At 54.3% G+C, this 27,086-nt stretch overlaps 1 protein-coding gene across 4 annotated transcripts in view; it reads right to left on the bottom strand.

The window, feature by feature from the left end:
- The window catches only part of SULF2 (sulfatase 2), a 118,479-nt gene that overhangs the window by 81,829 nt on the left and 9,564 nt on the right, over positions 1–27,086 (bottom strand). For all 4 annotated transcript variants that reach the window (XM_053199859.1, XM_053199862.1, XM_053199860.1 and 1 more), the window contains exon 2: positions 9,395–9,670. In XM_053199859.1, the coding sequence (XP_053055834.1) occupies positions 9,395–9,569 (175 nt within the window). In that variant the 5' untranslated portion in view covers positions 9,570–9,670. The remainder of the gene's footprint in view (positions 1–9,394; positions 9,671–27,086) is intronic.

The following is a 27,086-nucleotide window of genomic DNA, read 5'->3' as shown; positions in this document are numbered from 1 at the left end:
CTCGGGGAGGAAATTCTGATATATTCCTTCTCAATGGAGGGGAGGTGGCCCAGAGGCCCTGGAAAAGGGTCACTTTCCAACCAATCACCGGTCACTTCCTCCCTGAGGAGCTCCACCCACAGACCGTTCCTTGCCAGAGGCTATTTATGCAAAGTCCGGGGTGTTTTGCCCACTTTTCGTCCTGTGCCACACAGAGCCAGTCACCTGGCCACCAGCCTGGTGGTGATGTGTGCAAAGCAGCTTGATGTCTGTCCTGAGCCTGAAAACCTGTTCCTCCTCCCCCAGTGTCCCCATCTCTGTAAATGGCACTACCATCTGCCCAACGGCTCAGCCAAAACCTCTGAGTGATTCTCTGATTCTCGACGCTCCTTCCCTCCCCCTTGCAATCCGTCCACGAGCCCTGCCTGCTGACCCCCAAAACAGAACCCGCCCCACCTGCCACCGCCTCTCCAGAGCACCCTCCGGCTCCCACCCGGACAACTGGTCTTCCTGATTCTGATCCGGTCCCTGGGCCACCGCCCCTCCACCCGCAGCCAGACCAAGCCACCGAGAACACGAATCACGCGTACTTGACCTGCTCAGAACAGCTCAGTGACTTTCCATCGGCCCTGGAAGAAAATCCAGACCTTCCCCCATCATTCTCCCCCTCATTCCCCACGTCCTGCTGCCCTCCTCTAAGTGTCTGGCCAGTCCATTCCTGCCACAGGGCTCTTACACTTGTCCTTTGGCCTGGGATGCTCCTCCCCCCAATTCCCATGTGACCACCTCCTTCTGGAGGTGCAGGTCTCACGAGTGCCCTTCATACAACTGCCTCCCCCGTCCCCCCCACCATCCCCATGCTAGAGGTGCTACCCCTCGCTGGGACCTTGGTCCTGATCTGGTGTGGGAGAGACCCCGGTGGCCTATTGACGTAGGTTTCCCTTTCTTAAGAGGCTCTGGTTTTCACCTTGAATGCACTGAGCTGGGAAAGACATTTGCTAGACACTCTTGTAGCTAAACGTGCAAACGGTCCTCGCTTTGGCCTTCTAGATCAGTTCCGTGCCCAGTGATCCAGACCAGCGAGCTGACCTGGATGGGTTGCACCCACAATTGTCTTTACCCTCTGGCTTTGGGCTGGATTTGGCCAATGGGGGGGCGGGGGGGCTGGTGGAAGATCAGCAGAAGCAGAAAGGGATGTTGGGGTATGGATGTCTCCAACACTCTCCCTGGGGTATCAACAGAGGGGGACGGCTCCTGTTGGGGGAGGACTCTCTGTGTCCCAGTAACCATTTGCCCCCTCATCCCCTTGGCCTTGGGGTGGGAATGGCTGCAATGTTACTAAACAGATTTCCCCACACTTTAGCAAAATCTAGTTAAGCCCTGGTTGAATAGTCCAAATTTGAGTGTGCCCCACATTTCTTGCTGAGATCATGTGGCTAATTAAATAAGTTCTGTCTGTGTTGTACGTGATGTCTGGAATGAGGTCCTTAAAGGGAGCCGACTTAACTCGAAGTCCATTCTTTTTACCCTTTTGCTTCCTCCTTCTCGGATGCCTGGAACGTGGCTCTGATAGATGGAGCTCCAGCAGCCTTTCGGAACCATGAGGTGACCTTAATAATGACAGAAAGCCACACAGCAAGCATGGCAGAACGGAAAGGTAGAGGAGCTTGGGTGCCTGATAACCTTGAAGCCACCATGCCAGCCCTGGAATGCCAACTTCCAGATATTTCTATGTGAGTGAGAAGCAAAATTCTGTCTTGTTTAAGCCCCTGTTATTTTATATTTTCTTTTATATGCAGCCAAACCTAATCCCAATATATTTAGCTTCCAGAATTTAAGTGTCTCCCAAGTGTTGCTGAATTAAAAAAAAAAAAAAAAAAGGTCTTGCAGGAATGTGCTTGGCAAGTTGAACACCAGGGTGGGTCTAGATGAGCCTTTCTTCCTCCCGAGATAACCTGCTGCCACATGTTTTTGTAACTCTGGTGAGAAATGCGAGAATGTCAGGGGTTGGTGTCTTAGAGAGGCCAGGCTGGGAGTTACGCTGATCTGCTGTCCGGAATCTGGGCACGCTGTCTCCTGGGCTTTCAGCCATTTGGCCCCTACAGAGTGCCCAAGCCTGAAATTTAGAATTGATTTCTGGAGATCAGTCTGCAGTACAGGAAGTGGTTTCCTCGTGTTCACAGATGGGAAGTGGAAAACAAGGGCCTGGCCAGAAACCCTCCCAAGCCTTTCTCTCAAAAGCCTGCCTCTCCCACAAGGCAGCCGTCGGGCCGGGGGCCCCCGCAACTTTCCAGATCACAGACCCCCCTGGGAATCCAGTGAGGGTCTTGGACCCAGTAGAGCACACACAGGCACGCAATCTACACACAATTCTGGCCCCCTCCCTGGTCGTCCCTCGCTCCCAGCCCTTCTGGACCTGGGCCTCTTCCCCGAACTCTTGACTCTGAACGCTGACTGCCTTGGACAGTTCCTCTTGACTTTTCACAGCCTCTGCCACTTACTAGGTCCAGAAGCGGAATGAGCTCCTGACCATCACTCTCCGCAGCTCTGTAAACAGAGACTCCCTCTTTGCAAGTCACTCAGGCCAAGACCTTGGAGTTATTCACGACTCTTCTCTCCCACTCCACATCAGGCCCCTCAGCACATCTTTTTATTTTTTTTTAGTAATTTTAAAAATTTTATTTATTTTGAGAAACAGAGCGGAGGAGGGGCAGACAGAGAGGGAGAGAGAGAATCTCAGGCAGGCTCCGTGCTGTCAGTGCAGAGCCTGATGCAGGACTTGAACTCACGAACCGTGAGATCATGACCTGAGCCGAAACCAAGAGTCGGATGCTTAACCAACGGAGCCACCGGGCGCCCCCTGTTAGAAGCGTTTCTTTAAGTGTTTATTTTTGAGAGAGAGACAAAAAGACAGAGCATGCGTGGGGGAGGGGCAGAGAGAGAGGGAGACACAGACTCGGAAGCAGGCTCCGGGTTCTGAGCTGTCAGCAAAGAGCCTAAAGCAGGGCTCGAACTCACAAACCAAGAGATCATGACCTGAGCCGAAGTCGGACGCTTAACCGACTGAGCCACGCTTGTCAGAGCACATCTTACCAGCACCACCTGATAACTAGGGACAGCATCGACCCCCCTCCCCCCCGCCTCTGGTCTGAGTGGCCATCGCCTCGTGCTTGGACTCCTGCAGTAGACTCCGCACTGGGCTCCCTGCCCTCACGACACCCCTTCGGCTTATTCTCCATATCATAGACAGAGGGGTCATATCAACACGTAAGTCAGCTAATGTCCCTCTTCTGCTCAGCGTCCTCCATTGGTGTATCACTGACAAAGTCAAAATCCTCCCTCCCTCTGGTTCAAAGACCCTGCGTGGTCCACCCTTCCACCATCACCCCATCACCTCTCAGAAATCACCACTTCCTGGACGTTTGCTCACATTGCCCTGTTGTCCTGACCTCTTTGCGGCTCTGAGCCCGGCGGGACCCCTTTCTCCCTCAGGGCCTCTGTTCCCCCTGTTCCCTCCGCCTGGAATGAATGCTCTTCCTGGGGGAACTCCCTTCACCGGCGTCCTCGCCTTCTTTGCCCCAATGTCCCCTTCTCATCCTTCCTTTATCCCTCCCATCGCTTTTCACTATCATGGGCACTATAGACTTCACAAATCTTTTTTATTAACGCTTGCACTAATATGTAAGCTCCATAAGAGTAGAGATTTTGCCTGCTTTGTTTGCTGCTGGATCCCCTTCAGCACATGGTAGGTGCTCAGTGAGTATCTGTCGAATGAATGCGTCTGGCCTGCCCTCTGAGCCAGCACCCTGCTTTGGAGAGAGCCCTGTGAGCGTGCCCTGGGCATTTCCTGAGCGTTGGCTGTAGGGTTGGCACCTGCCCTCTTCTGGCACCAGCGCTTGGATTTTTCTCTAGGGAAGAATCACACCTAACTCCCTCTCCCAATCCTCATGGCTCATGTGGGGTTGGCCCCAGGCCCGACGCCAGGGATGTGCATGCGACCCAGGCCAGCCAGTCAGTGCATTCCATGCACCCCTCCGATGGTTCGGGGTCGACCAGCTGTCCCGGAGAGTACCAGCCCCAAGATACTTCGTTTGGGGACGTTTATTGGTACCTGTGGGAGAAAGACCCTCTCCTTCTACAAGGATGGCTTGCCGTAACATTAATGCGGGTCTGGTGATGCCAGGTGGAAAGCTGGGTGGAGGGTGGAGCCAATTTGGAGGAGAGCTGAGTTCGCAGAGATAGGTCGACAGAGGAGAGCCAGACAGAGCTCTGGGTCCAGCCATACCTGAAGCTCAAAATACGCTTGGATTTTTTATTTACATGAGTCAAATAAACTCCTTCTTTTTTTTTGTACGGTCAGTCTAGTTGGAATTGGGTTTCTGTCACTCATCACTGAGAGAACCCAGACTGACAGAAAGGGGTCGTGATACGTGTGTTTTTATATCCACTGGAACACCTGTTCCCATGGTATTTTACAGCCCTCCAACAGTATCACCTGGTTGCCTTTGTCACCCCAAACGGCACAATTCTGTTCACACGGTCTGAAAACCAGTAATCTGAAGGGGCACCTTGTTGCTACCCTGCGTGGACCCTCAGGAGATCAACAGTGAAAAATCAGTGCCAGGTTTTCTGGGGTGTGGGGATCTGTCTCCGCAACCCTCGGGCACAAGAGCTCCCATATTAGTGGGGCTCCAACATGAAAAGCCTGTGACTCCCACCTGGCAAGTCCTTCCCTCTCCCAGCTTCCATCCGACTGGGTCAAGGAGAACGTCTCGGGCACGTGTCACTGCCCTCGCTCTTTGTAACAAAGACACGCCAGCCTTGTGGGAGGCCGACTCTTGCTGAAATGCAAAAACACTGCTGTTCTCACTGTGCCTGCTTTTGCAGTGACCTTTTACAAAAGACAACGGATCCTGGCTTTTCACTTACACTCATAATCGAAGGCTTCCTTTAAAAATAATATTTAAGCTTCAGAAAGCAAGTCCAGTTAAGTAAAATCTCAAATGACAGGACAGACGGGCCGGGGACGCTGCAAGTTTTCTCTTGCTCCGTGAGGACCGCGTCTCACTCATCGAGCCTGCCTGAGCCAGGAGGGCTCACCAACGGTTCGGCTGGATCGAATTAGACCAATAAGCCTCGGTAGGGTCTGTCAGTGCCACAGCCTGTCTGACCGGACGACACGTGCAAACAAGACTGGCTTCTGTGTGCTTCTCCTTCTCTTATCCTTCTGGTAAAGAAGGCAACCCGAGACCCTGCTGGTCTCCAAGGACCACCCAAACACAGGGATTTTACCCACTTTGAAAGTGGATTGAGAGCTGAGGCTACTTACTGACCACTGTGCCCGGGAACCAGTTCCCCTGGGCAGCCGGCACTTCTGAGTGACAGCTCGGGGAAGGGTGTCACATGCATGTGAGAAAAGAGAAAATGAACATACAGCCTCCCCTCCCCCTGCCCCAGCCTCGCAATCGGGACACAGGACGAGCCCCTCTTCTGTCTGGGTCCCGTAACGGTTCTCTCAACCAGACCCTAATTAGGATGGACGGCTGTTGTCCACCCGGGACTGGAAGGAAGCCTGGAATTAGCTCAGTCGAGAAGTCTTCAGCCCTGAGAACCGTCAGAACTGTCGCACGGATGAGCAGAAAATAGCAGATGATAAATTTTTTAGGACCACCCTCTGTGTGCCGGTTGTAGTAGACTGTGAGATAATGTGCTGGCCTTTTTGGGAACATGCATTATTGATCTGGGTCTGTCTAGTGGTTTATAAAAAGCCCACCATCCCTCTCCCCCCCCCCCCCCCCACCTTCCCATCCCTCACCTCCTGAGAGCCGCACAGCCTCCTTCAGAAGCCGGTTCTGCTGTGGGAGGGGTGGGGGCTCGAGCGTGGAGGGAAGGTTTGCACCGATCTCTGCAGGGTGGTGCTGCTGGGTGGGAGCTGACAGACGCCAGCTCTAAATGCCCCGAATCCACTTCCTGGAATTTATCTTTCAGAAACGCTTGCTTGAGTGCGCGAAGATGCATGTAGAAAGACATTCCCGGCAATGATATTTGTGACAGTGAAAACCAACTAACACACACGCTAACAATCTAGAAGCCACTCCACAGCCATTCCAGGAGACTGGTTAAGTAGAGCAGTGGTTAAGACCAGGGGCTCTGGGCTTAGATCTTGTTTGGCCATGCTCTGGCAGCGTGGCTGTGACCTTGGATAAGTAACTCCATTTCCCTGTGCCCTAATCGCTCCCTCTGTAACCCCTGCTCTCCTCCTTCCTGTGTCCTTATCATAGATCCTTTTTTTCTTTTTTTTAAATAGGCTTCACGCCCAGTGCGGAGCTCAACGTGAGTCTTGAACTCACGACTCTGAGACCAAGACCTGAGCTGAGATCAAGAGTCACCCAGGCAGCCCCGATCCTTTTTTTTATATTTGCATATCCTCTTGGTTTCATTCAGGAGTCACAGATGTAAACTTGTAATCACTTGGTGACACGTAGCTTAGCTGGATCATGCTGCTACGGCAAAAACGTGTTGCTCCTAAAAGGGGCTGTTCAATTGCTCACCTTGGTTCTGGCCCCAAATCTAGGAGGTGCCCTTGATCTTCCTCTTTCCCGTAGCCCCCACATTCAACCATCCACTGGTGCCTCATCGGTGCCACTGCTCCCACCCTGGTCCATGCTCCCGTCATCACCTGCCCAATTCGTTCATGCCTCCGACTGGGGCTACCTGTCTCTGCTTTTGCTCTCGGCAAGCCAGTTTCAACGTAACAGCCAGAGGGATCCTGCTGGAATCTAAGTCCGCTCATGGCCCCCTGCTAAAGGCTCCCTAATGCATATCCATTTCACTGAGAAGAAAACTCTAAACCCTCGTCATGGCCACAAGGCCCCTCATGACCTGTTCTCAGTCGACTCCTGGCCTCCTCTCTTTCTACTTCTAGCCCGGCTCCCTCCAGCCCACAGGCTTTCTCCATCTGTCCGAACCTGCCAAGTTCATTGCTAACTAACATAGTGTCTTTGCCTCTGCTGTTCTCTTGACCTGGAATGCCCCTTTCCCTCTAGCTCCCAGCACGGTGCACTGCACAGAGTAGATGCTTAATAAATTATCTGCTGAATGCATGAGTGGACGTCCCCGGAGTCTTGTACTCCCGGGCACGACTACTGTCGAGGGGCCCCATGAAGCAAGACCATTGTGCTCTGAGATCCAGGTGCTGTCTGCAAAATTCCCCCAGAAACAAAACTTGCGTCCTTATGGCCATGACCTAGGGACTCCCCGTGGTTATCCAACACGTTTCCAGCTAAATGCTGCTGGAGAGATAGGGATTATACGTGTGAAATTGTCAATAAAAGTTCTGGGCTTTGATTGCTTCCTGGCTGCAAGTTCCTTTTGCCCTTGATAACCTCCCTGAGAAAAATCTATACTTGTAATCATTAATACAAATCATTATAAGGAGCAGCTTGGATGGAAAGACTCGTGTGTGCTTTTAATAATGGATCTAGTCACGCTTGAGACTTCACCACATTCTTAGGTTTGGTTGCAGACGCTTTAAATTTGTTGCCGCCAGTAATACTCAAACGTCCTTTGACAGTGGATAGAGGCTAAAAGCCCACCCCTCACCTGGTCGACCACTGGCACTCCTGACCGCAACCCGTGACAGCCTCCGAGATACGGCTCCAGCCTCTCTCTCCGGTCTCCGATTCCATCCCCCTGCCCCAAGCTCCAGCCCCATCTGGCTCCTCGCTCCTGCCTCAGGGCCTTTGCACATGCTGGCTCCCTTGCTTAGAAGTCTTGTCCCAGATCTTCACAATACACAGCGCCGATGGTTCGAAGGGAAATTACAGAAGCAAAATGCGCAAGGATGTGTGCTGTCCAATACGGTAACCACAAGCCACAGGTGGCTACCGAGCGCCCGGAAGGCGGCTAGTCCTAAATGAGACGCGCTCTTGCCAAGAAGTACACGCCAGATTTCAGAAACAATATAAAAACTGTAAACGATCTCATTGACGACTTTCTGTATTGACTACACGTTGAGATGATTATCATTCGGACAGACGAGGTTAAACAAAAGATGTGATTAATTTCACCTGTTTTTAAAACTTCAAAAAAAGTGTAGCCACTAGAAAACTTTAAAATTATTTGTCATTTGCATTCGTGGCTCGCATTATATTTCTCTAGGGCAGTTCTGTATAGGGTTTACTGGTGGAGAAACGGAACCCCCAAAATCAGTGAATTCGGTGGGGTGCGGGTGCAGAAGACACAAGCTAGGGAGAAAGAAGGTTCACCCTGGGAAAGTCCCCCAGAGGTGAGCTGGAAATATAGGTGGAGTTCCCCCCCTGCCCCCCAGGAGAGCAGAAGGTCCAGCTAGGCTGAATTGTGGATGGCTCACTCTTGGTGGCCTCACTTGTGAGGCTTCTCCTCGTGCAAGGAAACACGTGGTGGGCGAGAAAGGCCTCGTGCAAACGCAGCGCCCGCAGCTCCGGTGGACCCGACGGGAGGGTTTACGCAGTGGGGCAAGGAGCGGCCGGGGGTGCTCGTGTGGGGGATAAAGGCGCTGAGGTTGTGAGCTCAAGGGGCCCTGGTCACACCTGGCCATCGGTACAAGTGAACTAAACCCCGGCGAGGGTCCCCGTCCTCCCCCGCTTTACCCGGAGCCAAAGCACTGCCAGGGGAGGGAGTCCCGACCAGAGTCGGCCAAGCTCATTCTCTGGAGGCACCATCTTTGCGAACAGGGTCGGGTCACTAGGAATAGCATCCACCCTCTCTGTCCCTGGATGCCACCAAGGGACGCCGAGCCCACCCGAAGCTCGGGTTAAGATTAGAGGGGCAGGGCCCACAGGTGCACGTGTGGGCACACACACGTACACACACACACTCTGGCTGGCTCCTTCTTCGTGTCAGTGTCAGCTCAAACATCACCCCCTCCGGGAGCCCCTCCAGGATTAATTACCGATCCGCAGCAGCTCCCGCCGCCCCATCCGGCACAGCGCTCTCATTCCCCTCCCCTGCGCACTTCTCCCTTCTCGAGATTACTTTATGTGCGGTCTTGCAGCGGTGATTATCCGTGCCCCTCGCTCCACGAGAGTGGATGCAATGTGCCTGTCTTACCCATCACTGAAGTGCCAGGCCCTGCGAGACTACCTGGCACACACAGCAGGGTCTCAATAGCAGCTGGGGGAAAATCACGAACTGGTCTATACATCTCTTCTCCTTAAGACTTTTGGAGAAATCCAGCTGCCTTAGGGGTAAGTTGGAGACCCCTAACCCTGAGGCCCAAGCTGCAAATGCACACGTGTGGGTCAACCCCCCCCCGTGACTTGGTCTTAATCCACTAGAAGTGAGCTCCACAGGTCTACACAGCCGACCTGCGTCAGGAGCCTCAGACCCAGGACAGGGACCCTGGGTCGGTGGTGCCTGCTGGCCAGCTGCTTACCGAGCTCCACGTCCTGGTCGTCCGTCAGCACCAGGATGATGTTGGGGCGGATGTTCCTGCGGTCCCTCTGGAACCTGCCTTTGAGGCGGTGGTGTGACAGGAAGGCCGAGCTTCCGCCCAGGAGAGAGAAGACGGCGGCGGAGAGCAAGCAAAGCAGGAGGCCGGGGGATGCCATCTTCCGCCTCGCTGGTCCGTCGCCTCTGGCGGGACGCAGGGGCCTGAAGTCGCGTCTTGTGGATTTGCTTCTTCTCCCTTCTTCCCGCTCTACTCACGGATCTAGAGTAGGAGGAGAAGAATCAGGTCAGTCTTTACGTAAAGGCCGCCTGACGGCTGGGCTTGCATAATGATTTCTGGCGCGGACAGCGAGGGCGTCTCTGATCAGGGGTAGCCACAGCCGAGAAAACCTAACTCGGAGAAAGTTACAAGCAGAGGATTCGCAATCCGCTCGGGCCACAGAGCGGCCGGAGAGCCTTCTCTGACCGCTTCTGCAGACAGACCCCTCCCCCCCTCCCTGGACCAGCGATCCTCCGAATGTGCTGGTGGCGGCCCACGTCCAAGGTCGGATGACCAGCCGGCCCCAGAACCATCCGACCCGCTCGACAGACAGATCAGCCCCAGAGAAAGGAAAGGAAGGAGCCCAGTCTGGGGGAGCTGATATTTCTGGACGTCCCCTCTCCGCCGGCACCGGGGGGTCGAGGTGGGGAGAGGTGAGCCGGATGGAACCCCAGCTCTTGGGCGGCGTGTGGCCCAGGGAGGGATGTGCAGGTGTGGCACTGAACAACTCTGTGCGTCGCTCACCCTCCGGGTGTCTCCGCCCGGCCAGCAAGGAACCTTGGTTTTCCCACGGATAGAATGGGGACACGAGGGCGTTACGGGAGCCCCAGCCAGTGGGGGTGGGTGTGAAGGCCCCCCGCAGACAGACCCCACAGCTGGGCAACTCATTCACACTGGCTTTAAGTGGCAGAATAAACACGACAGAGGAGAATGTTGAGGGCTAAAAAGCCGTGGGGGAAGAGCCGTCAGTCGGCTGCGACCTCGGTCACCCCTGAACCCCGGATCGGACGGGCTCCCCGGCGAACTGGGGGGAGAGAAGGCCGGACGGCGAATCTTGGCTCGGGCAGGTCTGATCTGGTTCTGCTCCTTGCTCTCTGTGGTCATTTTTCTACTTCTTGAGGAAATGAGCCTTCAAGTCCTTCCACATATAGACTTCTGGTCTCATTTATTTAAAATGAGAGAGAGCGAGAGAGCGAGCAGACCTGTCAGGAGGAAACCAAGCTCACTGGAGGTGGGCTGCATGACCTTGAAGGATTGTTTGCCAGCCTCCCCTCCCCCGCCACTGCCGGCCCCAAGTCACAGCTCGGGGAACCCATCGAGGGCTCCGGTCCGCAGAAGGGGATGTGCCGCTGCAACGCCCCTCAAAGAGGTCCCCCCACTTTCCCTCACGGCGCCCCCACCCTCCATTCTCTCCAGGACGGCCAGCAGGATCTTCCTAGGATGGAAAGCCCGTCTTATCCCTCCGCAGGCCTGGCCCAGGCCGAGACCAGCAAGGGGCTCAGGGCGCAACACAGAGGGGACATTCACTCCACGTGGTGCCGGTGCAGGGCATTCACCTTCGTCCCAGTTCTGTCCCTCACCTGCTCGGACTGTCCCTCAGCTTCTCTGCTCAAGGAATACAAGGCACACTCCAAGCCAGGGCCCATAGGGGATCCAAGTGATCCAGCCCCAGCCTGCCTCTCCTTAGTCCTGCCAATCGCTCCCCAGCCCCACCGGCTTCTTTCTGTTGCTTGGACAACGCAAGCTTGCTCCTGCCCCAGGGCCTTTGCACTTACTCTTCCTCAGGCCTGGAAGAGCCCTCTCCCAGATTTTCTATGCTGGGCTCACGCTCCTCTGCTAAGTCTCGGCACAAACATCACCTCCTCAGAAAGGCCTGCCCTGATTGCCCTTATCTAACGTGGTGCCCCCACCTGAGACACCCTCTGTGTTTTATAACCTGTTTTATTCTCATAGTCCCTACTGCGACCTGCAATTATCTTATTTGCCCAGTTCTCCCCACTAAAGGGTCAGCTCCATGAGGGTAGCAAAGAGGCCTGTGTTATGCACAGCTCGGTCCCCAGCACCTAGGCTAAGCCTGGTACATAGTAGGTGCCCAATAAATATTCAGATGGCTAAAGGAAAGGAGATCTTGTCAAGGTTTTCTGAGTTCTGCAGAGGGAGGGACGTGGGGCTTGGCAGGGCCATGCGGTAACCCTGGTCTGGAGGCTCGGAAGCATCACCGACCCCCCTCCCCGCCCCGTCCCCCAGGAACGGTCCCAGGGTGGGCTGCTCCCTCCCTTTGATCTATTTTCCACCCTGCTCTGGGCCCCAGGAAGCCACTCTGACCTCTGCAGACTGCACCTGCCTTGTCTCCTGCTTCCTGCTGGTTCTCGCCTCTGCTGGGAGGCTGCTGGGCAGGGGGAGGTAGGAAATCAGGCTCCTATTCCCCTCTGCCCCCTCCCTGGCACCAGTGGTGTCCCAGTGCCTCTGTCTCTCTAGTCTGGCCACTGTTCCACTCGCCTCCAGTCCTGGGGGCACCTCTCCCTCCTCTCGCCCCTGCAGGCTGTGGGTAGCACGGCTCCCCTCCCTTGCTGGCTCCTTCCGGGTGTTGCAAGATTCCTTGTTTGCCCTCTTAACCCAAACTGCCTCTTGAAGTGGTGCCTTCGATGGTCACTGCCCAGGGCAGGCTGAGAGCAGGCGCAGGTTCCACGGGGTGCTCCCCCCTCCCCGCCCCAGGGGCCTCCGACAGGCCATCTGTGCAGATTGGGGAGATGCGGATCACGTTCTCAGGGGAGCCGACCTGGCAACCGGGACTTTCACAGGACCCGAGGGCAAGAATCGGCTCCCGTCTCGAGACCTCTCGACAGCCGGAGCCACCACATCAACTGTGTATTGAGTACCTGCCGTGTGCCACACGGCGGGACGGTTACGACACGGATGCTGGAGCCACTTGCTGAGGGACCCCGGGCAGATAGCACCTCTGTGCCTCGGCTTCCTCATCTATAAAATGGGTGTGAAGGACGAAACGGGTTAATACGGGGTGCTGAGCCTGCAGCCTGGCGCACGGAATTAACCAGAACACGTCACACAAAGTACACCTTCGCCGGACGATGATCCCTGTGGCCGTGGCTGGGCTGTGACGGGCACATTCCACCTGCAGAACCTCCCCCGCTCCCAACAACCCCTAGTGCTGCCCCCACATTACAGTTGAGAACTGAGCTTAATCACCATCCTAAGGTTCCCCAGAGAGAAAGCGGCAGAGACGGCCTCACCCCTGCTCCCCTGACGGCTCAGCGTGCCCCCGCCCCCCTGCACATTTCCCAACCTCCTCTGTTCCAGTGCCAGAGCCCCCGCTCCTGCTCCATCTGCACAACCCTTCCCCTGTGAAATGGCCTCATTTAAAAATAAAAACGCGAATACATGTTTTTGAAAAAGCAGACTTTCTATCCCAGGGTCAACGGAAAATCGGCAGCCCTTTTCCATCAAACCAACTCGCACAAAATGAAAGAAAGCAGACACTTAACGCAGCCTCACGGCTTCTAGTTCCTTCCTAAGGCTCTGAGCCGAGCCCTGGGCCTGTCTGCTCTCCCTGCCCCTGCACAGGCTCTCTTTTTTAAGGGAGACCAGCAGGCGTTGGAAGGGGTCAAAGGGCATCAGCGCCGTGCCAGACGTTCTGCTGGGGGGTGGGAGGTGGGGAGCGTGAGGCTGGGAGAGGATTGAAAAAAAGCCACGCTCCGTCATCTCATCGGTCCCTGAGTTACCCCAAATCGTGGGGTGGTGCCCAAATCATGTTGTTTATCAGCCTGTGTCCCACCCGCCCCTGGAAATACACCAGGATGCTTTGCACTTTAACTGATGTGCCAACCAGCCCCACGGCTTTGTCTGTGAAACGCACACTCCTGTTCCTTCAGACAGACATCAGGCCCTAAGATGACAGCGAGTGAATTTCCAAGGGAGGCCCCACAGGTGTCACCTATCAGAAACAACAACAGCAAATGCTTGCTGAGAGCCTGCGATGCTCCAGCCCCCGCGACACGTTCTACGTTTCCTCCGCATCTCCGCCCATCGATATTATACCCGTTTGATAGATGAGGAAGGTGAGGCACCGAGAGTTAAAAGTACTTTTCCATGGTCATGTGGTCAAAGCAGCGGCAGACACGGGCTCAAACGCAGCCTGGCTTGGCCGGGCTGCTCAACCAGAACCTCCTGGAAGCAGACTGCTGGGCCAGTTTGGGAGTCTCCCAGCCTCAGTTTCCTCACTTGCAAAACGCAGCAGGCGGTGGCCAGGTGTCCTCCGAGGGTCTTTTGGGCTCTGGGCCTGTGCTGTGGAGGGAGGTATGGAGCTGGGAGCTGCAGCTCGGATGGGGAGCCCCGGGTCGGAGGGTGGGCAGAGCTGGGAGACGCGGGTCAGCTGGACTCTGTTCCTGGCACCCAGGTTGGCTCTCTCATGCCCTCCCCCCCACCCCGTTCCCAGGCAACTACAACCCGCCGGCCAGGATGCTCCCCCTCTGGATGGGAGGCAAAGCTCTGTACCCAGAGACCTGAGAGTAACAGGAGCTAATTATTTCATCAGAAGGTCGATTTTTGATGAATTCCCCCAGCGCTGACTTCCCCTGGCTTTGTGCCAGCCTCTCTCTGGATGCTGAAGGAATCAATTAAAAATGACACAAGGGAACCTGCCTCCATTTTTTCCCTTCTTGGTAAAGAATTCAACGTGGCTGAACAGGAATCCGTATAGCACCAGCGGACTGACGTTCTGTCCGTCCCTCGGAGACTTCCTCTCACACCCACCAGCTCGCCGCAACGTCCATCTGGCTCCTTCTCTTCGTCCTGTGTCTTCTCGCCGACCTTGGCAAAGGCTTCCCAGCCCAGAAAGGCAGCTCCAGAAACGACTAATGTCCCAAGTGTTCAGCAACATCACTCCTGCTTCTAGATTTATCTGTTAATCTGCAGAGAGGAACAAGTCCCCGGGGGGGGGGACCGATGACCCCCCCCCCCGGCCCCATGCACCATAGCTTCGGGGAGCCTCCCTGGATCTCACCCAGGCCCTGTCCAGAAAGACCCAGATGGTACTCTTCCTGTGCGGATCCCCAAATTCAACAAGAGTAGCCGAGAGCAGCCTGGGAATGACAGGGCAGCTGTGGGGGTGGGAGAGGAGGAGGTGGCCAGAGGCAGAACAGGGCACTGACCGGATGGAGGAACCGGGAGAAGGGGCGAAAGGGGACTGCGGGTGTGGAGAGATGCCCTGTGTGCTGGGGCCAGGTGGTCCAGACAGCCCGACCGCTAGGTCTCCCCTCATTTACCTTACAAATACGGATTTAGGGCCCTACTGTGTGCGAGGCACAGTGTCAGATGGCAGGACAATCCTGCCTGGATTATAACAGCCTCCCACTGGTCTCCCTGTTTCTATCCTCTCCTCCTTCTATCAAGTACCCAGAGGATCCCGTTAAAACAAAACAGGACGTCTCCCTCTACTGAGAAGCCTTCAAGGGCTCCCATCTCATGCAGAATAAAACCCCAAGCTACCCAAAAGGCCAACGAGCCCCTACAGTCTGTCCATCCCCTCTCTGACCTCATCTCCCAGTCTCCCCCTTGTCCACCCGGCCTTCAGCCACACGCCCCTCTGTACTGTTTCTTGCACATGCCAGGCATGTCCCCACCCCAGGGCCTTTGCACTTGCTGTTTCCTCTGCTTGGAGACATCATCTAGATATCTTCAAGGCCCTTTCCTCACCTCCTTCTGGTTTTTGCTTACATTTTCTTTGTAGGTCAGAAATAAATCTCTTCCCTTCCTGCTGGCACTTCCCACCTCTGACAAACTTTGGTCTTTTATTCATTTCTTTCTTGATGGTCCTTTTCTCCCCCCTCCCCCCCACCCCCACTAGAATGTCAGCTCCCTGAGGGGCATGGATTTTTGTCAGCCTTATTCACGTCTGTATCCCCAACTCCTAAAACAGAGCCTGGCACACAGCAAACACTCAAGGTATTTACTGGCTCGGCCAAGAATTTTCTCCCTCCTGGACAGTACTCCAGCTCTGGTTGGGGGGTCACGGCCACCCCCTTACCGAGCTAGGTGCCATCTGAATGTAGAGCCGAACATGTGACCCACGTGGAACCAACCAGCACGGCCCGTCTCTCTAGTTCCAGTGACTGGCCCAGAGACAGACATGTGACCCAGGCCCGGCCAATGGGAGAAGGTAGGTGGGGGGCTGGGCGCTGACAGCAAGCCAGCCCTGCCAGCCAGCAGAGGCTCAGAGGGGACGCCAGTGACACCGGGCTGAACCAAGTTGCACCTTGTGGCCAGTTACAGGCTCAAGCTCACACACTTTCGTTGCTTCAGTTAATGTGAGTCGGGACTGTCCTTTGCAACAGGAAGCACCAGGCCCAACCCAGTAAACGCCCTCAAGGAACAGTGACGAGGAAGAATACAACTTATGGGGTGCTTCTCACAGGCCCCACCCTGGGGGGTTCATTCGTGCTCTCTGGCTCCCGGTGGGGTTTGGGCAAGGGGGGACACTGCCAGGGGGTGGCCCGCCCAGCTGCTGGGAACTGACCACTTCCCTCTATCGCTGCTGGGGGCCGCCGTGGCGGGTGGCCCTCTCTGGGTTCCGGCAAACGCTCCCCACCGTCCCCAGTCCCAGGGCTCTGTATTACTCATTTTCTTATATTCTGCTCACGCCTTTGTTGGAGGCCACAATCTGTTTCCTGCGGGGCCCTGGATGGATAAAGCAAGCAGGCCTCACGGCTGAGCTCCGCACCCCGACATCCTGACTCCCCAGCCCTCTCTGGCCTCCTAGGCTCCCTTGGAAACCCAGGAATGACGCAAGAAACTGAGGTTAAGCGCGTTGCGCAAACAGGAAGAAGGGAAAAAACCCCTGCTGGCCTGGGGAGGGGGCAGTCAGAGGGCTGCCTGGAGGAGGTCTTACGGAGTCAAGTTTAGGAAGCCTAACGGGAAGGAAGCTCGGAAGAGTCCCCAGGGTTTTTCTGAATTAGAGGGTGGAGGACAGGGTGCATCAGGCAGGGCAAATGGCCTGAGCAAACGGCAGGCAGAGTGGGAGGGAATGTAAATGTGTGGTCCCGAACTTCACAAGACCAGAAGTTGTCTAGACAGGGGACGACACAAGTACATCTGTTAAACCTGACACTCCCCTGGTAGCTCTTCTTCTGGGCCGCGGGTTTTTCCCAGCCTTCTCTCTGGGCTGTCCAAGAAACGACAGGAGCTCCTGTAACCTATGGGCCCGGGTTGCGTGTTCCCTACCCCCCGGGCCAGGGCATCTGGTGGCTCTCGGTGCCTCTTCTTGGAATTCTAGCCGGAGGCACGGAGGCACACACAGGACAGGACGTAGGACAAGAGAAGAGTCTTTCAAAGGGAGGAGGGAAGGATCAGGTTTCAAGACAAGGGCTCAGGCTCTAGAAAGCAAATCAGGGCAGAAAGAAAAGGGCTTAAAACTCCATTGCCGCCATAACTATTCATTCAACAAGAAATCCTCAAAGGCCTACTGTGTGCCAGGCACAGTTCCTGGCATGGTGGATAAAGCAGTGGGGGAAAAGAAAAGTCCCTGTCCTCGAGGAGCTGACCTTCTAAGGAGTCAACACATCCAAAGCCGGAGTTGAAAAACTCCAGCTAGAAGTGAGAAGTGTGAGAAAGCAGGGCTACAAGGAATGGCAAACCACGGTGAACTCTTAGGACAGGGCCTCGGAGTGGAGTTAGAGCTCAAAGACAGTTTAGGAACAATGTATTCAAGGTCTTGGAAAGCCCGGAACATCACAAGGTTTTGCCTGTAACCTGAGTGGGTGTTGGAGAGGCCACGTCATTCACGTGCCCAAATATCTGAGCATCTGTGTGCAAGTCTTGTTTCATGATCAGAGATCAAAAGCAGACACACAGCTCACGGAGCTGACAGAGTAGAGAAAGCCACGCAGAGAGATACGTGCTAAAATGTGGCAGGAAATAGATACAGAAGGGGTGGAGGTAGGGTCTGGAGCCAGACTGCTGGGGTTCAAATCTTGGCTGCACTCTGGACTAGTTGGGCAAGTGACTTAACCTCTTGGGGCCTCAGTGTCTTCAAATGTCAAGTGGGGTCAATGACAGCACTTAACAGAGTTGTGAGGGCAAAATGGCCTCATGCCAAGAAGCCCATAGATATGTGTTAGCTAGCATTTTTTTGTTGGGTTTGGGCCAACTTTTTTTTTGAATGTTGGTTTATTTATTTTTGAGAGAGAAAGAGAGAGAGAGAGAACAGACGAACAAGCAGAGGAGGGGCAGAGAGAGAGGGAAAGAGAGAGAACCCCAAGCAGGCTCTTAGCTGTCAGCACAGAGCCCATCTCGGGGTTCGAACTCACGAACTGCGAGACCACGCCCTGAGCCGAAATCAAGAGTGGGATGCCTGACCAACTGAGCCACCCGGGCACCCCGGGCCAACTTCCTCTCTGTAACAGCAGCAGTTTTCATTTGGGGATCCTCGGTGCATCAATAAGGTTCAAATCAGACCCCAGCTGCGGAGCGGACCATGTGATCCAGACCTGCGCCCATCAGAGCCTCCAATCCCTCTGCCTGGGTGGTTGGCCAATTAGAGTAATCCAGGCGCTCTGGCCTCACCAGGAAGAGATGTGGACTCTTTCCAACAGGCTAACTGGTTCTATGTCATTCCACCACGAGAGTAAGGAAGACTCACACCATCGAGCCTCACGCAGAGATTGGAATGAAGCCAAGAGACAGAAGGAAACCGAGCGGAGCAAGGGAACATAGTTGCGTTTTGAGAACATTTGAGACCCGGATCCAGCTAAGCCCGAAGGAGGAAGGTTTTCCTCTGGGTACTTGGTCTCAGGCACCAATAGACTCCTTTTTCTCCTTTGGCTGGTTTCAGCTGTTTTCTTTCTTTCTTCTTAGGTCAGCTTTCTCACACGTTGACTCCCCAGGGATATGAATCAAATTCTCTTTGTTTCTTGGGTCACTCCAAGTTGCCTTCTCTGTCACTTGCGACCGAAGGAGCCCGCATGGTAGAACAAGCCGGAGGCGGAGCGCTGACTCAGGTGGCCTCCCAGCCGCCTTCTGCCTCTGTGTAGAAACCTGACAACGTGGCTTGCTGGCCCTGGGCCGGGGCCTGAGCCCAACTCGGTCTTAGCGTCGGCAAACTGCCCTCATCCTTCTTTGTGAACTGATAAGAACAAAGTGGTGTGGCAAAGAGAAGGAACGTGGGTGTGGGAGTCAGGAACTCTGGTCCTGATCCGGTCTTCGTTTCCTCACCTGCCAAGCAAAATAGACTGTTCCCTGGGCATGGCCCTGGAGTCTGGGATGGGTGGAGTCTGACAGGTGGGGAGAGGGCCTTCCCTGGCCTCCCTCCTGGAAGCAGGCGCATCCAAGGTTTGTTTCCTCGGAACACTCATCACAACACGTGATTCTTGATGGGCTCTCTGTTCCGGTCTTTATTTGTGGGGGTTGTTTTTCCACTGGAAGCTCCACAGGGGTAGGGCTGTCTGTTTTCTAAATCCACAGCCCCAGCCCCTGACCCCCCCCCCCCCGCCCCGGGTGCCCATTCTTCCAGTTAGCCAACAAATATTCACTGAGCACCTACTACGCACAGGCCCTGTTCTACATGCCGGTGATCCAGAAATGAACGATCTTGCATGAATCAGGCACCAAAAGAGATCACAGGCATGAGGCGATGAGTCCTCAGGAGCGGAGGCAGGAGAGGGAGGTCAGAAGTGACGGTGGGGGTGGGAGGAAGGCTGCATCTTTAGGGAGGGGAGTCAACAGAGCAGAGTCCTGTAGGAGGTGAAGGAATGTGCCTTGCAGACATCTTAGGGGAACGGTGTTCCAGGCATAGGGAAGAACAGGTACAGATGTCCTGGGGGAGGTGTGTACCTGGGAGTCTAAGGAAGGTAAAGTGGGCAAGTATGGCTGGGGCGGAGTTGAGTGAGGGGAAGGCTCATTGGGAGAGGAGGACCTGGAAGGTTCCAGCCTGGGAGTACTGAGATTGGATGTAGGTTTTAACAGGGCAGGCTTTAACAGAACAGACTGCAGGGAATGAGGGTAGACACAGGAAGGCCAGTGAGACAGCTGCTCTGGACCGTGCTTGGACCAGGACAGGGGTGGTGAGGAGGCTAGATGTGAGATTCTGGATACTGATGAACGAATGAATGAATGAAAGAGTGAATGAACGAGTGAATGAATGAATGAGTGAATGAATGAAAGAGTGAGTGAATGAATGAGTGAATGAAAGAGTGAATGACCGAGTGAAATGAACAAATCAATGAATGAGTGAATAAGTGAATGAATGAACGAGGGAATGAATGAATGAGTGAACGACCGAGTGAATGAATGAGTGAAATGAACAAATCAATGAATGAGTGAATGAATGAACAAATGAATGAGTGAACGACTGAGTGAATGAATGAGTGAATGAATCAACGAGAGAACAAACGAGTGAATGAACTAGTGAATGAGTGAACAAATGAGTGAATGAGTGAAAAAATGAGGGAATGAACGAATGAGTGAAGGAATGAATGAGTGAAGGGCTGAGTGAAAGAGTGAACAAATGAGTGAATGAGTGAAGGAATGAGTGAAGGATGAATAAAGGAATGAGTGAATGAGTGAAGGGCTGAGTGAATGAGTGAACAAATGAGTGAACGAATGAAGGGCTGAGTGAATGAGTGAACAAATGAGTGAATGAGTGAAGGAATGAACAAATGAGTGAAGGAATGAGTGAATGAACAAATGAGTGAAGGAATGAATGAGTGAATGAATGAATGAAGGGCTGAATGAGTGAACAAAAGAGTGAATGAGTGAATGAACAAATGAGTGAAGGAATGAGTGAATGAATGAATGAGTGAAGGAATGAACAAATGAGTGAAGGAATGAATGAATGAGTGAATGAAAGAATGAGTGAAGGAATGAACAAATGAGTGAATGAACGAATGAGTGAAGGGCTGAGTGAATGAGTGAACAAATGAGTGAATGAGTGAAGGAATGAACAAATGAGTGAAGGAATGAGTGAATGAACGAATGAGTGAAGGAGTGAAGGAATGAGTGAACGAATGAGTGAATGAGTGAAGGAATGAAGGAACGAATGAGTGAAGGAATGAATGAGTGAATGAATGAATGAGTGAAGGAATGAATGAGTGAATGAATGAATGAGTGAAGGAATGAATGAGTGAATGAACGAATGAGTGAAGGGCTGAGTGAATGAGTAAACAAATAAGTGAATGAACAAATGAGTGAAGGAATGAGTGAATGAACGAATGAGTGAAGGAATGAAGGAACGAATGAGTGAAGGAATGAACGAGTGAACGAATGAGTGAATGAACGAACAAATGGAGGGCAGGCTGGCACACGCCAGGTGCTCCAGCAACTACTTCTGTGTAACAATTTACCTTCAACCTTAGCAGGAGAATAAAGTCCTTTTTGTTTGTTTGTTTTTTGCGCCCGGGGGGCTCAAACGGGACACAGCACAGAACGCTGGCCTCTGCTTTAGAATGTGTGCGGCTGTAGCTGGGGTCACCGAAGACCCGCTACCGGCAGTTGGCCAGGACCTCAGGGAGGCTCCTCCTCGAGGCCCGGGCTCCCTCCCACCAGGGTGGCCTCAGGGTGGGGTCTGCTTCCGGCTCGGAAGGCGGCTGTCCCAGCAACGGGCAGGGCCGCCTCCGTGTCTCCAACCCAACTCCGTCTTTTCTGCTGTCCCCAGTGTCACTCCTGCCTCACTCTATCGGTCACGGGTGGGTCCCAAGTCTGGCTGGGTTCAAAAGGAGGGGACGGGGACCCCCTGCCCCCTCTCCCTGGAGGAGCGCCAAGGTCACAGCGTGGACGAGCACGCAGGCTGTCCCGTGGCTGTCCTGGAAACACGGCGGGGCCCGCCAAGTCACGGGGGCCTGGGCGCCACAGCGTGGGGGCCACGTGGGCCTCTGCCCGGCACACATCAGCCTTTCTAGGAAGTGAAACTTGAACGGACTCCGATTCCATGTCTGCGTCTGGCAGGCACTGGAGTTTGTGCCCACGCCAGCCTCGGAGATCCCTGGGCCTCAGGAGGCCCTGGGTCACCCGGGGGGCTCCCTGACCCCACTCCTCCATCCTGTACGACCCGAAAGGCTCAGTTAACTCGGTGGGGTCAGGTCCAGCAGCTCTGAGGGGACGACGGGCCGAGAGAAAAGCTTGCGCTAGACGTGGAAAGCCACGGAGAACGGAGCTTCCCGTGATCTTGGCCCAGGAAACATTTACTCCCGCTTCAAAAGAACCCTTCCCCCTCCTCGTTTTTAAGGAGGAAGGCAGCCAACAGACCCAGAAACCCAGAGCGAAGTGTGGGACCTGGTTTCGGGGAACTGGCCCTAATTGCCCTCACTTCCCCCCTGCTGACGTCAGAAGTGACGATCCTGAGCCTTGGCTCCTCGGCCCTCTGAGCCCAGGGCCACCGTGCACACAGAAGAGTGCGGGAGGGGAGGCCGCCGGCCCGTCTCCTCGGGCGGCTGGCTGCTTGTCCGGCAGCGGGAGAGGCGACTTCAACTGGGGGGCTCCAGACCGGGGCGGTGGGGGGACGGCTGGGGACCAGGTTTGGGAGGGAGGGCTGACAATGTCAGGACAGAGGAGAGGGCCACAGACCAGCCGCCAGCCCTTAGGAACTCGGCCGAGGCAACGCAGCCACTCCGCCCGGCCCAGAATCAACGGGTGCATTTCTACAGGCGGCTCCCAGGAAGGTTCTGGAGAGATGGCCACTTCCAGGGCAGGGGCCCTGGCGTGAGGCACACGGTCCGTTCTGCTCTGCAAGGGGCGACAGGACCGACCTCTACCTGGCGTAGCTGCTCTTGAGGGGAAGGTCTCAGAAGTTCGACTGATCACCTGTGCTCTCATTTCTGCCAGATTCTTCTTCAGTTTGTTCCCTTTGCTATTTTAGCAAATTTATCTACAAAGGAGGCTTGTCTTTCTCTGGGGAATGAGCATCACCTGCACTAAACCAGACTCTTAACCTGGCACTTCTGATGTTTGGGGCCGGGCCATCGTCTGCCGGGGGTGGGGGTGGGGGTGGGGGAGGGCTGTGCATTGCAGGGTGTTTAGCAGCCTCCCTGGCCTCCACCTGTGAGACGTGACTAGCACCCAACCCCAGTTGTGGACATCAAAAATGTCTCTGGACACTGTCACATGTCCCAGGGGCGAGGGGGGTGGTGGCAAAATTGCTCCCAGGGGAGAACCCCGGCCATAAATGGAGAGCAACATCAAGAAACAAATGCGTGACGTTGCCCTTGGATCCTTGCTTGCCGAGGGCACTGACCTTTTTCTTACAGGCCTCCTTGAAGGCCACAAAGGAGGAGTAACAGGGGCTCCCTCCCCGATGACTCAGAAGGCTCAGAAGAGAACACAGTGAAATCTGATGCCACTTACGGAATGACCCCTAACACATGGCCCTAAAGTGAGGACCACTGGGTCCTGCCCGCTGGATGCCTTCACCCACTCAGTGGGCCTGGGTCGGCCAGAGCCCAGCGGGCTGGCCCATGGCCTTGGCTCAGGAGAAGCCTGGATGTTGTCTGGCTAATTCTGCAGTAGCCTCTGTCTACAGCAGGGCCTCAAACTCAAATGCCTGCAGGGGCTAGGCCCGAGAATTGAGTGACATGCTCTGGACTTGGGAGAATGGGTTAGAGGGTGGGGACTGGCCCGCACTGGAGACTTTGTTTCCAAAGTGAAAGCATTCAATACATTTGAAACACCGAATGACCAAAGGAAGTTCCACTAGAGTGTGGCTGGAGGCCTATGTGCAACCCTTCAAAGCTATGCGATCTTTTCTGAGCACCTACTATGTGCCTGGTGTTATATGGGATGCTGGCAAACAGCCATAAACATGGAACAGGCCAGGCCTCCACCCGCAAGGAGCTGACATCCTGATGGGGGAGACAGATAATACGTGAAGATAAATTTCAGGTCGTCTGAAGAGCTTTGAAGAAAACTGTTGGGGAGACAGGATAAACAGTAAATCAGGGGAAGCCTCTAGGAAGGAGTGATGTTTGAGCTGAGACCTGAAGGTGGGAGAAGCCAGTTATAGGCAAAATGCTTTACAACCGAAGGAAAAAGCAAGTGCAAAGGCCCAGTGGTAGGAACGAGTTTGGCTGGTTTGAAGAATAAACAGAATAAAGACCAGAATGACAGGAACAGGACTGGCAGCCTGCCACAGAGGAGACTGGACATCACCTTCTGCCAGCCCACACCTTCCAGGTAGGCCACACCTGTTGTTCTTGCTAGGTGTTCAGGGGAAATGGGGAATCAGACACAGAAATACCCACCTCTGTCCTTTGTTCTTTTGTCTTAGCTGTGGATGAAAGCTTCCCTGGCAGCAAGTTACAAAGTTATTTCTGCAAAAGGCCTTTGGCCAAAAGCAATAAAGTTGGACCTGAACAGAGTCATTATTCACGCCTAATTGTGGGCTGGTTCTCAGTGTAGACTGCCTGGGCCAGGACTGCGGATCCCAGGCCCCCCTCTATTTTTTTTTTCAACCCCACTCTTTCCCAGCACGGTTCACCCCCCCAGGACACGTATTTATGGTTCCAGAGACTGTATATAGTTTCCTTTGAGCAGAACATAAAGGGATAAAAGTCTGTTTTGGTGGCCTGGTATTCATAATCTAATTACTTCTTCCCTTTCCACCCATTCCACAGCCCCGTGCACTGTCTTTGCCCATCATGCCCCTGCTATGAACAGATGAGCTTCTCATTAGCTCACCTTGGAAACAGCCTGGCACTTACAACTATTTGAGAAGCCTGCACTCATAGGCAGGAGGAGGAGTCCGAAGCAACTTTTACCAAATAGCTCACTAAATTTAGAGACGGGAGTCCAGAGACATTTTGCAGGACAGGCCCATTTCCAACCCTGGCATGCTGTGCAATTTAATCGGCAGGTGGAAATAGACGGCCAAGGGGAGGAAAGCGGAGGTTAGAGGTGGTGCTCCTTGAGTTCGGATCAGTGTCTCCCACTGGAGCGGTCTCGCTGCACTGGGGGACTGGCTGAGTGTCACGAGGCGTACTCTCTGAACAGTGCACAGTGGCTGGGGGAGAGGGCGTGAGAGCTCACCACCAGTGTCCACGTGGGGTGGGGTCTGGGGAGGCGGGAGCACATTCGCTGTGCTGGCAGTTCGGTCATGACCGCACACGCTCTCCCTGCCGGGAGCCAGCTCCAATTATCCCCATCTTTGGGGTCAGGATGCTGGGTTAGAATTCTGGGAGCCAATTTTGCCCCGTGAAGAGGTCTCTCAGACCCCCAGCAGTGCCTGAGTTATGGGGCCCCTGACCCGGAAGAGATGCCACACAGGTTTGGGCGTTCTACTTCTAGCAGATTTTTTAAAAAATGCCTTCATTCATTCATTCATTCATTCACCCACCCATCTATCCATCCATTCACTCAAAAATGTTAACTGCTCATCCTGGGGGAGTCACTTATTCAGGGGCTGAGCAGTGGTTTCTAACTTTGTCCGGCCACTGGTCCACTACTCTCAACACTAGAAACCCAATTTCCTCTTGATGAATTTCTCTCTCCTGACAAGATGTGTTGCCCTCTCTCTCGCCATGTGACTGAGTGGTGATCATGTGACCAAAGTTGGCCCATCAGACTCTCTCATCGGGCTTTTGACTCTCAAATGGAATGTCAAGGGCAGAAGGGATAAACAGGGGTGTATTTGTCCCATTGGAACCCCTCTTCCAGCAGCTCCTTGGGGGTCCCTATAGCTTCCTAAGCTAAAGCCTTAGAGAGCCTGGTAGCTTTCATTGTTGGGCTCCCAGGAGTCAGAAGACCGTGAGACCGACCACCATAGGTGAGCGAGCACGGTAAGAGGCCACGTGGGGGAGGAGGTAACTCCCCCGTGTGACCAGCACTCGCTGAAGGTCATCAGAGTGGACCCATTTTGGACCTTTTAGCTGATACCACAGGGAGCAGGAGAACCCTGACAACTCACAGAACGGTTACAAATTATTACATTGTTGCTTTAAGCCACCCAGCCGCAGGTGCTCTCTCCTAAAGCAGAAACACAACCAAAGAGCCTTGAAGGCTACGACCAGTCAAGATTTTTGGTATCCAGTGGCCAGTGGCTTTAATCAGTGTCCTCAAAGAAGGGCATCATTCGTTCCCTCTTTCAATCCCTTTTCAAACAGCCAGGAAGCTCAGCACGGAGGGTACCGAGTGACCAAGCTGAAGGAGCTGGTAGTCTGGGGGCGGGGTGGGGAGCACCACACATGGTGCCTCAGTTACAAAATGGAGAGGATAATGGGCCCTGATCAAAGAGAGAGAGAGAGAGAAAGTGAGCGAGGAGGGGAGGGGCAGAGAGGGAGGGAGAGAGAGAACCCCAAATGGGCTCCACGCTGTCAGCACAGAGCCTGACGTGGGGCTCGAACTCATGAACCGTGAGATCATGACCTGAGCTGAAATCAAGAGGGGGACACTCAACCGACTGGACCACCCAGGAGCCCCTAAAATCTCAGAATTTTTAAAAATCTGACAACTAACTTTAAAAAAAATGTTTGAAACAAGGGCACCTGGGTGGCTCAGTCAGTCAAGCGTCTGACTCTTGATTTTGACTCAGGTCACGATCTCAACAGTTTGTAGGATCCAGCCTCGTATCTGGTTCCGTGGGCTGATGGTGCAGAGCCTGCTTGGGATTCTCTCTCCCTGCCCTCTCCCTCCCCCCCACCCCCCGTGCTGTATGCTCTCTCTCTCCCAAAATAAATAAACTTAAAAAAAAGTTCAAAACAGTGTGTAGGTTAAACATCTCTGTGAGCTGAATACAGGCCCTGCTTAGCCAGCCTACGATGTCCTGTTCTGAGAGGGCAGGACGAAGAGAGGCTTCTTTCTGCCTCACTTTCCTTGTCTGTAAAATGGGGATTAGAAGGTCCCTGTGCTGTAGACGAATGCTTGTGTCTCCCCAAAATTCATACATTGAAACCTCATCCCAATCCAATAGTATTAGGAGGTGGGGTCTTTGCAGGTCATCAGGTCATGAGGGTGGGACCCTCATGAATGGGATTAGCGTCCTTATAAAACAGACCCCAGAGAGCTCCCCTGCCCCTCTGCCATGCGAGGCCACGAGAAGGTGTCACCTGTGAAGGAGGAAGCGGGCTTTCACCAGACTCTGAATCTGTTGGCACCACGACCTTGGACTTGTCAGCCCCAGAACTGTGAGAAATAAATTTCTGTTGCTTCTAAACCTTCTAGTCTCTGGGATTCGGTTGCAGCCTGAACGGACTAAGACAACCCGTGTCATGTTCACCTGCGCGGCCGCTTAGAATGCTGTCTGGGGCACAGAAATGTGAGCCTTCAGGAGTGTGAGTTTGGGACAGGAGGTGAGAGAGGCAGGTCTCCTGGGCTGTGACGGCTCCTTTCAGGAGGGGACAATGAGGGCGGGGGAGGGGGGCGGGGAGAGCTGTCTTTCCCAGGGCACCTGCAGAAATGTCCTGCCACTGATCTCACAGATTAACTTCCGAGTACCAAGTGGCCTGAGACTGGTCAGAAGCGGCGGATTTTGCCAGCCCTTGCACAGGGCCTGACGTCCCCGCTGTGGCCCGAGGCGGATGTGAGTGACCTCAGCACACACCCCAGCTCCAGCACCGGGATGGATGCCGGAAGGGTCCCAGGACTGGTGAGCATGCAAAAGCAACCCTCCCCACCCCCCACCTTTGCTTTCTGCAAATGACAAACT

Source organism: Acinonyx jubatus, chromosome A3 (assembly GCF_027475565.1).
Source record: "Acinonyx jubatus isolate Ajub_Pintada_27869175 chromosome A3, VMU_Ajub_asm_v1.0, whole genome shotgun sequence".
In the NCBI taxonomy this organism is placed as follows: Eukaryota; Metazoa; Chordata; class Mammalia; order Carnivora; family Felidae; genus Acinonyx; species Acinonyx jubatus.
The sequence above is the reverse complement of the archived record's forward strand: the minus strand, read 5'-3'. Positions and strand labels throughout refer to the sequence as shown.